This window comes from Leptosomus discolor, chromosome 14 (assembly GCF_034619465.1).
Source record: "Leptosomus discolor isolate bLepDis1 chromosome 14, bLepDis1.hap2, whole genome shotgun sequence".
In the NCBI taxonomy this organism is placed as follows: domain Eukaryota; kingdom Metazoa; phylum Chordata; class Aves; order Leptosomiformes; family Leptosomidae; genus Leptosomus; species Leptosomus discolor.
In genome coordinates, this window is record NC_141404.1 from 7,447,197 (window position 1) to 7,462,071 (window position 14,875).

The 14,875-nt window shown below is 44.9% G+C and overlaps 1 protein-coding gene across 1 annotated transcript in view; it reads right to left on the bottom strand.

Annotated features, from left to right (window-relative positions):
- The window catches only part of FAM20C (FAM20C golgi associated secretory pathway kinase), a 58,259-nt gene extending 43,717 nt beyond the window's left edge, over positions 1-14,542 (bottom strand). Inside the window, exons 1-3 of the mRNA XM_086473048.1 lie at positions 14,016-14,542; positions 11,913-12,085; positions 2,719-2,797 (exon numbers count right to left, since the gene is read on the bottom strand). Of these exons, the coding sequence (XP_086329174.1) occupies positions 2,719-2,797; positions 11,913-12,085; positions 14,016-14,542 (779 nt within the window). The remainder of the gene's footprint in view (positions 1-2,718; positions 2,798-11,912; positions 12,086-14,015) is intronic.
- Positions 14,543-14,875: the final 333 nt, after the last annotated feature.

The following is a 14,875-nucleotide window of genomic DNA, read 5'->3' on the forward strand; positions in this document are numbered from 1 at the left end:
GGGAAGGGTTCGCATGGTCTCCCCTTCCTGCTGCAATCTTGCTCAAACAGGTATTAATTCAGTTTGGAAGATACTGAGTACAGCTATGTATAGCAAAACCAGCTTTCCAGGTAGTTCAAATTAATCCAACCCAGGTAGAAACTGGACTCATGTCTACATATTACCCTGTATGCGCCTCACACCATTCAGCTTTCAGTACTTTGGATCCCAGACAGGGTGGGAAACTCTGGATTATCAATTTCCCTTGGGACCAGGCCTGAAATCCTATTGCTGCCAACTCCATTTTCTAAAAAAATTAGTGGCTCAGTTCAGTTTAACATAGAGATGCAATTCATATTGCCCCCTCCAGCACTAAGAGATAAACTGAGGCTCCAGTATTCATTTGTGGCTGGACACTTGGTACTATTTAATGGTTGTGTTACCTGGAGATCACGAGAAGGTTGCTTGAGTGAAGAGGCTTATTAACTCAGGAGAAAGAAAAGCATAACTTCTGCTGCTTTGAAAAGCCATGGAGCCGATAACACAGGAACAACCGAAACACGTAGGATGCACTGGATTTTTTTTTAGTTCTAGACTCCTTATTTCTGTGTAAAGAAATGGTGCTGCAAACCTCTCCAAGAACTTCATCAGCAACAGTCCGTAAGCTGCTGAAAGAGGCCAATGGGATCAGATGCCAAAGGAGCTAGGAAGATTTACGCTAGCCGAGCACCTGGCTCCCTGTTCACTGTTATCAGAATGAAGACAAATGCTTGCAAACATCCTTATTCAAAGTCGCTAATGCCTTCAGCAATGCTCAGCACAAACGCAGCAGTGTTGCTGCTGTCAGGTGTGCTGCCTGGGAGTACAGCCGCTGAACGTTCTAATGCTGCTTTTTCTGGTGGTGTATGTAATGCAAAGAGCAGTGAGAAAAATAGGATGTTGCTGCCTTCAAATCAAGCAAAGGGAATGATTAAGACACCATCATTTTCTGTTATTGTTCTAGTGGATGGTAGTAACTGCTTCTACAAAGAAACGTGGCTATACTTCTATTTCATCCATCATCTTGCTGAAGCTGTGTATAGTACCGTAGAAAGGGTAAACTTTTGATCTGACCTCATTAGCATTCCCAGAATTACAATGTCATACCAATGATAAAGACTGAGATTATCTGCATCTGAGCAAATGGAGAAGAAACAAATCACACACTATGCAAAAAGCCAACAGCACAACCACAATTCTGCCAAATATTTAAAGGCTTTTTATTTGAGCCCACCTGGTTCTTGATTTTGCATGTGGGACAATACACAATTAAGAATTGAGCCTATATGCACCAAACTTGCAGCTATAGGGGATGGACCCATGCATTGATGATCTGAGTATTTGGGGAGAGGGCAGAGAGAGGACGGGAAAATATTGGAATAGATGCTCTCTGATACCATCTTCCCTCTGACTCAGCAGTATTACGTGTGCTTCCTCTGACCTCTCCCAGGCAATCAGTGATCCACTAGAAACATGGAGAGATCTGTGTGCAATTTGGGAAATAACACAGAGGCATTTGGGCTTTGCATGAATGCCTTGTGCTGCCTGAAAGCTCATAGGATTTCCCTGTGATTCACAGGATGAATGCATGTAAGGAGGGCTCCTGCTCAAACTTGAGTGGGAACAACTACTTGGCCCTTCTGGCAGTCAAATAAGATCAAGTCAAATTTGCACTTGTCCAAGATCAGTCTCTAGCAAAATCTGCAGTGAAACAGGGAATTTCTCAGTCTCCAGCCAACAGCTTATCCCCTGAGCTGTGCTCCCCGCTATAGCTGTAACAAACACAATGCCAACACATTCTCCAAACCACTTGTTCTCAGTTACTTTAGTCTTTTATGAACCATCTTTGAGGAAATTAACTGAACTTCCCTACAGTGGGAACAAAAGATGGACATGAATTTCTAATTCCAGTGGTACCCTTGACACAGATACTGAGTAGCTTCGTTAAACATTTTGCAGCCCCAAGTGTCTTTGCTAAACACTCTACAATAACCATAGAGTCATTTTCCTTATTACAACACAAACATACAGGTCAGGATTCAGAACTCATTTACATCTGCTTTGTATCTGAGTAATTTCCCTCATCTCAATGGGACCTGGGCAGGCACAAATCAAAGCTGCATCATTCTAGTCCTTCCCTTTCTCTCTAGATTCACTACCTTGCAGTACCACTCTCAAATAAACTCATTTTCAGAGTCAGCATAGCCACAGCCAAATGACTAATATAACCCTTTAATACAAACAACAATAAATCAATGGATTAAATTATAATTTATCAGACAAATACTATTTAGCTCTTCCCAAAGCTGTTCTGAACCACCTCTCTTGTCTGGCCATATTCCAGAGGACCACTGGCATTAGATAAAGCTCAGACCTGCAGAGTAAGTTTACATAAGAAAGAAATGCTGAAAACTTCCTGTATTTATGATGGGGAGATTTCACAGAGATCAGAGTGAATAACATTCCTGAGAAGACTGTAATGTATCTGAAGCCTCCTCAGTATCTCTTCCAAAGATCCAAAGACCAGTCTAGCAGGGCAAGGTTCCAACAGACCCTGAAGCTCTACATTCAGCAGCAAGCCTAGGGAACCAGACACATTAACCTTGAGAGATACTACAGCCAACTTTTAACAGCTTAGAAAATAGCAACAGGCTATTTCACCACAATTCCACTTTACAACACAGGCTTTTTTTTACTTACTTCATTGGTTTGAACAATGCTTGTCCATAGTTCTGGAAGGTCATGATCAGCTTCAGCTGGGTTCCTCCTGATTTCATCGCTGTGGGAAACAAAAAAACCACCACTTTAAAATGCTACATGCAGATCTATTTGTATTCAGCTTCCTTGAAACAAAATCATTATCTTTTGCTCTGTATTAGTCAGCACTGCAGTATCTGAGCACCAAGCAGGGTAATCCTAACTGTACAACAGATTATTCAGCGGGTGCAGAGTACAGGGGAGGGTTTTGAGTTGCCAACCGGGGCTAAAAATGGATTCTACTCCGTGACATGTCTTTGCCTTCTTCAGTTGGCCACTATGGGCAACATAAGGACCCTGATTGAATGGCATGTATAGGAACAGACCATTGGAGTCTTGTTTTCTCCATCTTCAATTGCTTTTGGAGTTCCTTTTAACAAGGGATACACACTGGGAAAGGAAATGGGGTGCTTTCAAAGACAACTGCAGCTGGGATGTACAGTCCAATGTGCAGCAGACATCTTCTTAATTAAAAGTACGAGCAGATACCATAGCAATCTCTGATCTCTACTGCGATTTTAATAATTGTTGCTGAGCAGTAGAGATATGTAAATTCATCTCCTCTATGCACAATGGATATGTATCTAAGTCCATCCATTAACTTCCAAGGGATCCCAAGGTGGTTCATACATGACAGCATAGGTGTGCAGAGCGGGTCACTGGCTATGCTGGGAGGGTAGGAGAGGGCACATGGAGGTGGCAGGGACTGCAGTCCATGCTGCACACCAAGGGCCATCCTTGCTCAAACATTAAATGCGCTTACTTCCCAGCTGAGAGCTAACAGGAATTTAAGACCAACATTTATTCATACCAGTCTGAATAATTTGGACAATATCGTGTTAACAGCCAGATTATAGTGTTTCTAAAGTCAGAGATATTTTTTTTTTAATGTAAGAATTCATAAAAATGCATTTTACTTGATGATAAGGCTACTTAAAAAAGATAAATATATATTTTGGCAAACCAGCTGCTTTTTTACTATCTCAATCAAAACTGCTCTGAATAAATGAAATGACCTATACCCCGACTCCTTAATTCACTTCTGTGTTCGGAGAGGCAAGCCATGGCAGTCGTGTCTGTGTGGATGAGTCAGTCCTTTAAAGATGCTTCCTAAGAATCATCAGATCATCAATCCCTTCCTTTACAGTTCTGACAAAACCTGTGTCAACGGGAGAACTACATAAATGTCATGTTACCTTGCTCTGTAAATTTCGGCTTAGAGCTGCCCTTGTTCCACCTATATAGCTTGTACATTTTTTTTTCTCTAACCAATGCCATTAGCTGCACATACTTTTTAATTACTCATCTCTGTGCCTTATTACTGATAGGTCATCGGCTTTCTTTAGCACTTGTAATCTATATTTTTGCAACAAAATGCTATGCAAATCTGGTCAGTGTAATTATACTTCTAGAATAAAATCCCTCTTGCCTTGCTGTTTTGCTGACCCCAGCCTTCTCTTGCATTTCCAGTTGATCCCAAAGGAACAAACAAATAATTAGAAATCAAAGGGCATTAAATAATTTGCACTGGACAGGTAAAGCAGAAGCACATGGCTTTCACATATTAAACTCTCTCTCTTGTGCAGAACAGATCAGTTGATCTGCACCTGAGGGAAGAAGCAGCAGTAGGCCTTTTCATACCTAGCCCAGAGCCTGAAGGCAATGGAAGGCACCAATCCTCCAGCCAAAAATCTACACGTGCTGCCCTAGGACCATCACAGCCCAGCTATGCACTCTGGAAACACTCCTGGTCAGTCTGGACAGCCAGCAGGCATGTGGAACTGCCCTTGCCTCATGCCTGCAGGGATGCACAGCCATACTCAGGACCAGCCCTCACCACCTTCCCTGCCCAGTCGCTGCTGAAGGTACACGGTATGCCCAGCTCTTTAAGGCATAATCTGAATTTGCAGCCCCGTTTGCATGGGCTATCTCCATGCAGATCAGTAGTATCAGTCTCAGTACCAAAGGGCAGAATTGCCTCCTATCTATCAGATGTAACTCTCCCCAGCCCACTGACCTCAACAACAGCTGCTTGCAGACTGCTCAACACCAATTGAAGACCAAATGTTTTTTCTCTGAAATTGATGAAATTTATGCTTTTCCATTAAATTCTTAGAGATTGGCTACCTCTCCTCCATGAGACACGTATGTCCAAAATACACCAAAGATCCTGTAAGCCCATCAGAGAAAAGGGAAGGATAGAGCCTATCTTGAGGTACAGCTGGGAAGCCAAGCATTTGGGAAATCACAGAAATGCAAAGAAGAAAAAAGGATCTTCCAGCATGCTCTTTTCTAAGCACAAAGTTTCAGATACACTAAGACGACTGGTTTCTCAGCAAATTGAAGCCACTCGACAGATAATGATTTTGTTAGCAGCCGAACTCAACAACGAGTGTGTCATCACCAAGCAGGGGAATGTGTGAAGAAGATTAACAATTCAGAATAATTCTTCCATGAGACACAAAGGCCTGGTTTCCTGTCAGAAAGAATTGAGCTGAAGTAAGACAAAAGCATCTCCCTGGTCTTCTTAGATCCATCTTATTGTATTGCTTTAATTGGTTGCAATAGTAGGGTTGATGGAACACAAGTTTTGCTGGCATGTTGTCCCTGCATGGCTGCTAGGAGTAAACTTTGGACCTCCCCAAAACAGAAAGTGACATTGGTGGCAATGGTGTCCCATCATGCCTTATGGCAGGGGATGCTGGAAGTCACAAGCATCGCGAACAACAACCCATGCCAGAGTTCCACAACGGCTTCCCTCCACATCATCTGGACCCATGCGCAGATATTCCCACGTTGGCTGCCCGCTCAGTGCCGCCGATGTGCTGGCCAGGCTGGAGGTGACTCAAAGCCACCCTCCAAATCCAGATTAGTTAGAGTGTAACATTATAATCCCTCCAGAGAGGGAAACACCTGACCTTAGGCTGTCTTTTTGAACTCAACAAGACGCTTCGTGCACCTCCAAAGTAAGCAGACTTGGGAGCAGGCCAGGGTGCCCAAATCGTGGGGGTGGCAATGCCAGAAAAGAGCAGGTCTCACTGGAAATTATTCACTCAGACCTTTAGATCAGATTATCTCCCCTGTCCTAGCTTAGCATTACATCTGCACACTGGCTTCCCTCTCATTTTTTGAGCTGTATTCCTTCAGGAACTCCCTTTCCTGCTCAGACCTCAGTTAAACATGTCCCTCTGGCAACTATGGCCAAAGAGCAGAAGCCCCGTCATCTTCCAGGAACTTACCCCAAACAAACATTTTTTGCTCATCTGGAGATGCCCTTGTGCCTTCACCTACTGCTTATAGGAACGTTCCTGAATAATTTATAATACCCAGAAGCAGCATATACAATTTTCCAAGAAACTGGAGGATGCTACACCATTGCAATCTGTCACATCTACGATCAGCAGGCTGAGGTATTTTTAAGAAGGTCTTGCAACATTCGGCTGTAATGACTCCAAGGGAACCACTAGTCACATTCTGAATTCACCTTTTTTTTTAAGGTTTCTGAATATACTGTAATATCACAGGTCATGAACAGCTCTGTAGAAGACTTTATAAACCTGCTAGCTCCCAGCAGGTACCTCAAATCAATTCTCATACAGCTCCTGGACGTACCGGCACAGTAAAACAAATTAAAAACAAATCCCAATACCATCATTACTTTTCATCTTCAGGCAAGTCAAAGCCTCTGTTTTCCCCCAAAAGTAGAAGGAAATGGAAACCAGCACTAACCTTTCCCATTAACCCAGTGCAAGGGCTTTTGGGTGTGATCAGAAACCTTGCTAACTTTAGGAAGCTTTGCAAAAAGTTCCCTGAGTTATCTTTTTGCTTGAGTGTCCATGGGATTAGAGTCTTGTCCAAAGACTAGTGAAATTGGTGGGATTCCTTCTGTTTTCTCTGATAGACTTCAGATCAAGCCTCCAAAAAACCCCCACTCCATTTACATCTATGAGCCTGTTCTCACAGCCACATGTCATGTCTGCTACTTCCCCTCCTTCTCCTCTCACCAGACCAAGACCTGAATTCCCTTCCTGACCCACAGACACTATCCAACACAAAAGATGCACTACCTATCATCTCTCAATCATCGTTTCATAACCGTATGCTACAGGGTTTCTAGCTAGCATCTGGTGCTAACTCCTAGTAGAGAAACAAAGTTGCCCAAAGGGATTTGACCCAAAATGACTTGGAATTTGGATTGGCCTGGCTTTCCAGCTCCTCTGTTTTGCTGCATCATAGCCTCCATCTTACTGGCCTGTCTAGACCGTATGGTCTTCTGACAGAGAGCGAGAGTCCCCGCAGGACCTCTGAACCTGGCTTTTGGTCAGAACCCAACACACATTTTAAAATGTATTTAATTATGCAATGTTAATGCCTGAAAAGTGAGATCCTGTCGAAGCCTAGGATACTGTTAACGTCTGAAACAGAAGATGTTCAGATCCATTTTGGATTCCTATTTCTAGATCAAGCTTAAATCTAACATAAATGTGTTGATTGGCTTTAACAAGTAATACTCTGCCCCAGGCTAGAGACATGGCCCTGTACAAGCTGCAAAGAACATATTTCAAAATGAATTCAAGCCCTCATCATCTCTCACTTTGTTCTTGTTCGGCCAATTCTGCTAACTCGTTTTTAAAGGCCTTTCTTAGGCCTAGTCAAGAGAGTAAAAGACTTCTGGAAGGGAAGAGATCTGTGAAATCATTCAGAGGCTTTGTTGTACATTTTAAGTCCCCTCCTTTCATCTGAAATTGTACGTTAAATCAATCTGTTGACTCTTGGCAGATTCATTGTTTTCTTATACAGTAAATCAATGGTGCTACATTTCATTGTTTTTTACTCATTCTCAAGAGCACTTTTTCCCTTCCTTTGGATGAAATTTTTATAACTTCCTTTAGCACCAGAATTTATGTTCAATATTCAGCGCCTTGTCTTTTTCTTTTTTTTTTTTTTTTTTTCCTGACTTGAAGCAGAGTCCACCTTAGTTAATTGCAGCATTTATGCACCATGTGAGTAATCTTGTGTGCTTGCTTTCTAATTACTGCCTGTACAAACTGAAGACATTGCAGGTTCAGAAATGAACTCAGTCAGGTAATGTTTCCAAATCTTTCCAACCAGAGAATTTAAAGAACCAAACATAAACCCCAACTATACACAGGAATTTCAAAAGCCTATTCTGCTCACAGGCAATCCCTCAGCACACCTCCTCTGGACAGCAGTACAAGCAAGATCAAGACCACACTGCCTCTACAATGCACCATGCCGTATTTGTTGTTAAACTGCTGACGGTGCTGCCACAACTATGCACAGACGTCTTGTAAATATGCAAGAAAACAGCTAACTATGGTTATTTATGCATGCAATAAACAGTTATGAAAGGCAAAGGAAATGTGCAATTGCCTGTGCATGTGCTGCTTCTGAAAACTGGGTTTCAGTGCTTAGTGGAAAAACAATTCTCTCTAGGCTCCTATTTATGGCAAGAGGAAATTTTCACTGAATTAAATAAAATTAAGAGCCATCCCTTTATGCTGAACAAAATGAATAGGAAATATATATATCGATGCAGAGCACAGAATACACCCTCAGCTTGAACGCTCTGGGTAACCCTGTCCTTTTCAAGGCCAGCTGTAGGTGTCACTGTGGGAGCTGAATGTGATGCTCCTTCCCATCCATTGATTTGTTCCATTTAAACTTTAACATCAAGAAAATGTCACCTTGGTGCTCCCTGCTCTTGGGAATTGCTTCTGTCACCGTTTTCATTTTAAAATAACACTGCACATTACAGACTCGTGTGAGAAGTTCTGATAGATGGTGGGGGATCAATCTGGTCACCACTCTCCTCCATAAATAATGTAAGCCGAGCAGAGAAATTACAATGTGACTAAGAAAGCTGTTTAGCTGCAGTTTGCATCTAATTACTGTAGGTATCAAGAACTCGCACAGCAAATCACCTAATTCTATTAGAGCCAAAGGAAATCTGAACACTGGGAAGAAACTGGATATCCCATTTCATCTAATACATGTAAGCCTGTATATTTAATTGTCCTGCTTGCAAAAAGAAGCCTGAAGATTGGGCATTATGAAGGTTCCCATTTATTTTACACTTCTAACCTGACTTTGCAGCTGCCTTAAAAAGATAAAACAAACAAAAAGCAAACAACAAAAACTGACCATAAGGAAAAAACCCAGTTAAATTAGAAGATATGCAGCAATATGCAAAAGAATGTAACAGCCCTATAAATGTCCTTTGGTCAAATGTATTACTCTTTGTTAATCAGCTTACATGCTTTTGAATCCCTCTCTGCAGTACAGCTGAAAACTGGCAAGTATTATTTTAAAACATATATTTTTAAACACCCAAAGAATCTGCAACATAAAATAAAGAGATGTTGCACTGTGTAACAATTAAAAAAAGAAGTATGTTAACAATATGTTCTTTCCTGCTTTGCAATCTGACAAAGCTCCTGAATCTCCACAGAGGCAGGCAGTGGATGCTACCAGTAAAATTCCGATCCTGACATCTCTGCATCAGCAAAAGTCCCCTTCCATTTTCATGCACTTGATTGTAGACTGGGATTTATGTGTAGGAATCATTCCCTTTCAGTTCCCACAGCGACTAATACCAATACCAAACATACCTCATGTTTTAGTTTATGGAAATTATACTGAATCATTGATAGAAGCCACAGCTCTTTTTTTGTTAGTGGCATAAGAGGCCCTACCATGCTCTGAAGAGCCTTGTTCAAACATTAACAGACAGACAATCCCATAGGAAATGGCTAATAACGATCATAAATCTTCCTCCGTGGTCCCGTGGCCCTTTCCCCCTGTTGATCTGAAAGCTCTATCAAAACCATAATTAATGGAAACCTTACGACACATCTATATGACCCATTAGATGAAATCATGGCCCCAGGGAAGTAAATGGCAAAACTTCCACTTACGTCACCAGGTCAGGATTTCACTCCTGTTTTTTTATGATAACCATTTTGTTGCTAGGTTAACTGAAGCATAGAAAGGTTAAGCAACATGCCCAGAAGGGAAGATCAAGCCCAGAAGATCAAGTGAAGAGTGAATACCAAACTACTATTTCTCATTCCTATCTCCCTTTTTCTCCCACCAGCTTCTACATCCCTACATCAACCTTAATCATCCCACTGCTCTGCAGAAGTGACAGACTTCATGGCTCGGACGCTGCTGAGTTTGCTGCAAACACTGCTCTTGTCCTGCACGGACAACATGGCTGAGCTCTAGCATTGAAAAGGTAAATAGAGCTCGATACACTTAGCAGCCATGCAGTACAAAACACCGCTACGGCCAATGCATTTTGTGTAAACCTCAATAGATGAGCCAGGAGATGGTTTGCTTGAGCATCACCTCTGCACAGAGCTGGGGAAAGGCTGGGCACTGCCTGGGGCACTGCTGCTCTTTGCGGGGCACAGGGAAGGGCACTGCCTGCATCTCCTTGTCCTCAATGGATGTGCTCAAAGAGCAACACTAACACGTGTTATAAAGTGCTGTCTCAATCCCCATCCACATGCGTCACTAATATTCCAGAAATCGGTTGGTATTAAGGGGAGAGGTCAGGAAAGGTGAGGACTATGTTAAGGAGAAAACCACCCGAGCCATGTCCATACAGTGCCCTCGTTATCCTCCAGCGCAGACCAGAGAAGCACAGGCAGAGTCTGCTGCTACCTGCAGTGACACATCTGAGCTGGAGAAGGAAAAATACATGGCTTAACTGTCAAACCTGAGCTCCTTAATGAATCGCTCTGATCCACGGTGTTGGGGACAGCAAACTCATCAGAGGTTAATAAACAAACCTGTGTTTGCCATCTTCCATGAGCTAGGTCACCACTGGACCCTTGGATCCAACACGTGGGATGGCACCTGGGTGCCACAAACAGCTTTATTCAAAATCCTGCTCCAGCTTTGCTCAGAGCAGAGCTGTGTGCTGAGTACAGCCACCGGGCAGCTCAATTCATGGAGGTAAAGCTCTCCCGCGGTATCCTGCATTTTACACCTACTCCATCCGGATCAGCTAAATCAGCCCACCCTTGATGACCGAGGATCTCCCTGATTCCTGTTCAGCAGCCGCTGTGATTCACACGATGGAAAATGTAAACCTTAGGGCTGCTCGTGCTATTATTGGCCAGGCCATTTCCTGCTGAAGCCAAGGGAATTTTTGCCTTGCAGGGTTAAAGACCTGCTGACCTCATCCCACGGTGCCAACACACCATCAGCACTTTTACAGAGCTCCTGCTGTTTCATCCCTCTGAAACGGACTTAGCAACTTTGTGGTCAGCGCAAGTAACTTCATTTTCTGCTTGGCCGACAGAAACCGCTGGCCATGCTGCAGCTCTCTACCTCTGGAAACCATGGGGTGTGCATTTGTTTAGTACCCCAAGGCTTTCATTTGGGGTTCTGTTTGGGTTTTTTTTAACCTGTGCACCTACGTAGCTAAATTCAGTGAGACACACGTTGTCATTAAACAGCTCTGGAGAAAATCCCCAAACTGTGTCACCTTGTTTAACCAGAGCCAAAGGTTGGCATGGGCACATCCCTGTGGTGGATTTACAAGCAGAACAAACAGAGCTGAACCCTCCTCAGAAGGAGACTGGCTTGCCTGGAGCTCCCTTTGCAATGCCCAGGGAAGCTGCAGCTCCGTCGAGCCGCAGAGCCCCGTGGCGCCGGAGGCTCCCGCAGCCATCGCTGCAGGGCTGCGGGTCAACCGCCTCCCTCCTTCCTCAGGAAGATGAGCGCTGCCAGACACAGCCTTTTAAATAATAATCAGCTATTAATACAAATCTAGCTCGTGCAAGATGCTGTCTGCTTTTTGCCATCCTTTATTTAATTATAGTAGTTATTTTAAATAAGCAAACAGGGCACTTTCAGCCTGATCGTGACTGAAACATCTCTGCAATGAATGGGGTTTGCTTTGCTGGCAGACTTTGCAGGTGATTCAGGTAATACAGAGCTGGCAATATCTCTTTGTATTTAACAGGGAAAATGAGGGCAGAAGTTGGGAAGCAATGTTGTAGGCACGCCAGAGACAAGCCATGCAAAATATTAATATTCAAACAGCAATGAGATCCTGAACAATGAGCAAATAATCATAAAAAATTATATATATCTGAACATACCAACACTGGTTATCTTTTGGGAGACCAGGTCTTGTAGTAAAGCCTCAATTGCAGGATTATGTCTGGAATACAACTCGTACCGATTAATGCCAATGTGGAATTTTAACCAGTTTGGGTAGGAGTCTATAGAGGTTTCTCCAGTTGGCAAAAATTCTTCATTATCTTCATTTTGCCTACCACCAAAAAAAAAAAAAAAGAACACAACAAAAACCCAAAAATGAGGAGAAAGAAATAATGTTACAGTTTGTAACAGGCATCAAGAAACAGGGCTTCAAAACGTGACAACTTGGAAAAGTAAAGCACTACAGCGGTGGAAGAAGTCCCCGCTTTGTCCCTGCGCCGGCTGCACGCCTGGAGCCTGCTCCCACCTGGGGCCAAGGGGAGATGGATTTTCACCTCAACTCATCATGCCCGATTTAAAGCCCATGAAAGTCAGGAGCAAAACTTGGAGTGACATCATTGAGTGTTAGCAGAGGCCCTTATATAGCAGAAACACAGAGCTGCAAGTTTTATATTGTGTTTAGCTTGTATTATGTTGCACACGTCCTTTCCAAGTTTGACCCAAACAACAGCATCGTCCTGAACCTTTATTTAATGGGGACCTGGGTCTGGAAACTGAGAGTGCAGCAGTAACTTGACCTGCTGTACCAAATGCTCCCACTCTCTCTTCCTCTGTTTTTTAAATACAGAGAATGAGAAGAAACTAGATCACTCTAAACTGGTTGCTAAAGAATAACTCTGGATGGTTTTACCCCTTCCCTAGCAGTAGCATACTATTACGGAAAAGAATTGTTAAAATTACATTTAACTCCTAAATATCATGTTAGTTCTGTGAACTTTGGCTGCAGCCACTAAGGAAAATATGTACAACAGGCAGCTGCATTGTGGACATCAGTGATAATTTCACTCTTCACCTACTGAATACACTATCACGTATTTTCAATCCAGAAGTCCTATGTGGTTTTAGTCATCTCCAGATGTTCATACATTTGTGACTCTTTTTTTTTTTTCTTCTTTTTTTTTTTTTTCTCTCTCAGAGAAACCAGAACTTTTTCAGGTTATTTCACTGCACAGTCAGTTTTGTTTATTAGATGGAAGGGGCCTGGACCATTCACATGCTCATGGGGTGAAAATCTGAAATATTTATCCTCTCTTTCTAAACGTTTAGATCATGCTGGCTGATCTGCGGCTTGACAGAGCTTTTGCACGGTACAATGCAGCTGTTTAAACATTACAATGTCAGTGTGTTTGGAAGAGGGTGCTGTTGTATTAGACAAGCCCTTTGATTTTTCAGTCATTGAAATTTCTCAGCATTTCTTACAAGCCAACAGGGCACACGATTCACAGAGACAACTAACTGATTTGAAGGCTGGAGAGTAGCAGAGGTGCTAGGACACTGGGAATTAATTGAGGATGAAAAATGTAGCACAGGTCAGATCCCGAAGGCAGAAATACCTGCTAGGATGAATGCGTTTGTGATACTAGACCTTGCTTTTGAGAAAAGTTAATGTATTACTGCCTGGTCTCACTGCTTAGCCCCTACACCTCTGAGTTGGAGACTAGGAAGCTACTGGAGAGGGAGGCTCGCTGTGCGCTCACCCTCTTTCTTCTACTGTTTTTCTGGCAGCATCTGCCTCTGGCTACATTGGGATATCGGGGCATACAGGCCCTTCGGCCTTAGTACTCCAGCCTCCTGCTGCCTCTGTGTTTATTCTGGTTTGTTTGGGCTTTTTTTTGTTTTGTTGTTGTTTTTTTTTTGTTTGTTTGTTTTTTTTAAGGCACACACCCGGTCAAGCCTGTGCACGATTTCTCTTTTTGCTGGCGACACCGAATCGCTCTGTTTAACCCTCTGCCTACTCCAAACCAGCCATTGCATCAATTCCCGGGCAAAAGCCGACATCACCACACGGAAGGCAGCGACCTGGGGCAGCGCCGTGCCACGTTTCCACACCAACCGCCCAGCACCCCGCCGGGCCTCTCCCCGCCCCGGGGGCACCCCTGCCCGCGGCGAACCGCACGCTCCGTACCGAGCCCCGCCGCCCCGAGCCGAGCCGAGCCGAGCCAAACCGGGCCGGCTCCCCGTCCCCGCCCCCCGGGACTCACCACTCGGGCTGCTCGGCCGCCCGCGGGTTGAACCTGATGTCGCTATTGACATTGAAGAGGAGGTCGCCGTCGGCGAGCGGGGGCAGGGCGGCGCGGTAGAGCGGGTGCTGGAAGAGGGCGGCCAGCGGGGCGGCGGCGGCGGCGGCGGCGGGGGGCGGCGGGCGCGGCGCCCCGGGGGCGATCAGCCGCCGCGTCCGCGCCGCCGCTGCCGCCGCCGCCCCCCCGCCGCCCGCGCCTCCGCCGCCGCCGCCCGCCGCTCGCTCCGCCGCTTCCCGCGACTGCGAGGAGAGGTTGGAGCCCGGCTCGGCGCTGAAGTCCTGCAGGATCCGCAGCGTGTGCTTGCTGGGCCAGCGCGGGGCGGCGCGGGGCGGCGCGGCGGCGGGCGGCGGGCAGGAGCAGCCGGGGCGGCCCTCGGTCCCCCGCCGCTCCAGGCGCGGCAGCAGGTCGATCATGATGTGCATGGTGCAGGCGACGAGGAACACCATGAGGATCAGCACCCGGAACTTGCGGACCAGGAGCATTTTCATGGCCGGGGCGGCTAATAAATTACCGGGGGAGGGAGGGGAGGCGGCGAGGTCGGTCGGGAGCGCTTTCGCGGAAAAAAGCCCGGGCGGGCGTGGGTCTTCCAGCCCCCTCCCGGGGCTTTGGCTCTCTCCTTTCGGGTCGGGAAGCGAGCGATCAAGTCAATAAAGTTATCTCCATAGGCGCCGAGAAATAAACAGGCTAAAGACAATAGGTCCTCATTTCTCAGTATCATCAAGAACTTAGGAGGGGGAAGAAAAAAAAAAAAAAAAAAGGAAAAAAAATTAAAAGAAGGAGCACCGGACCGAGCCTTTAAAATCAATAGGAAAACAACGCCA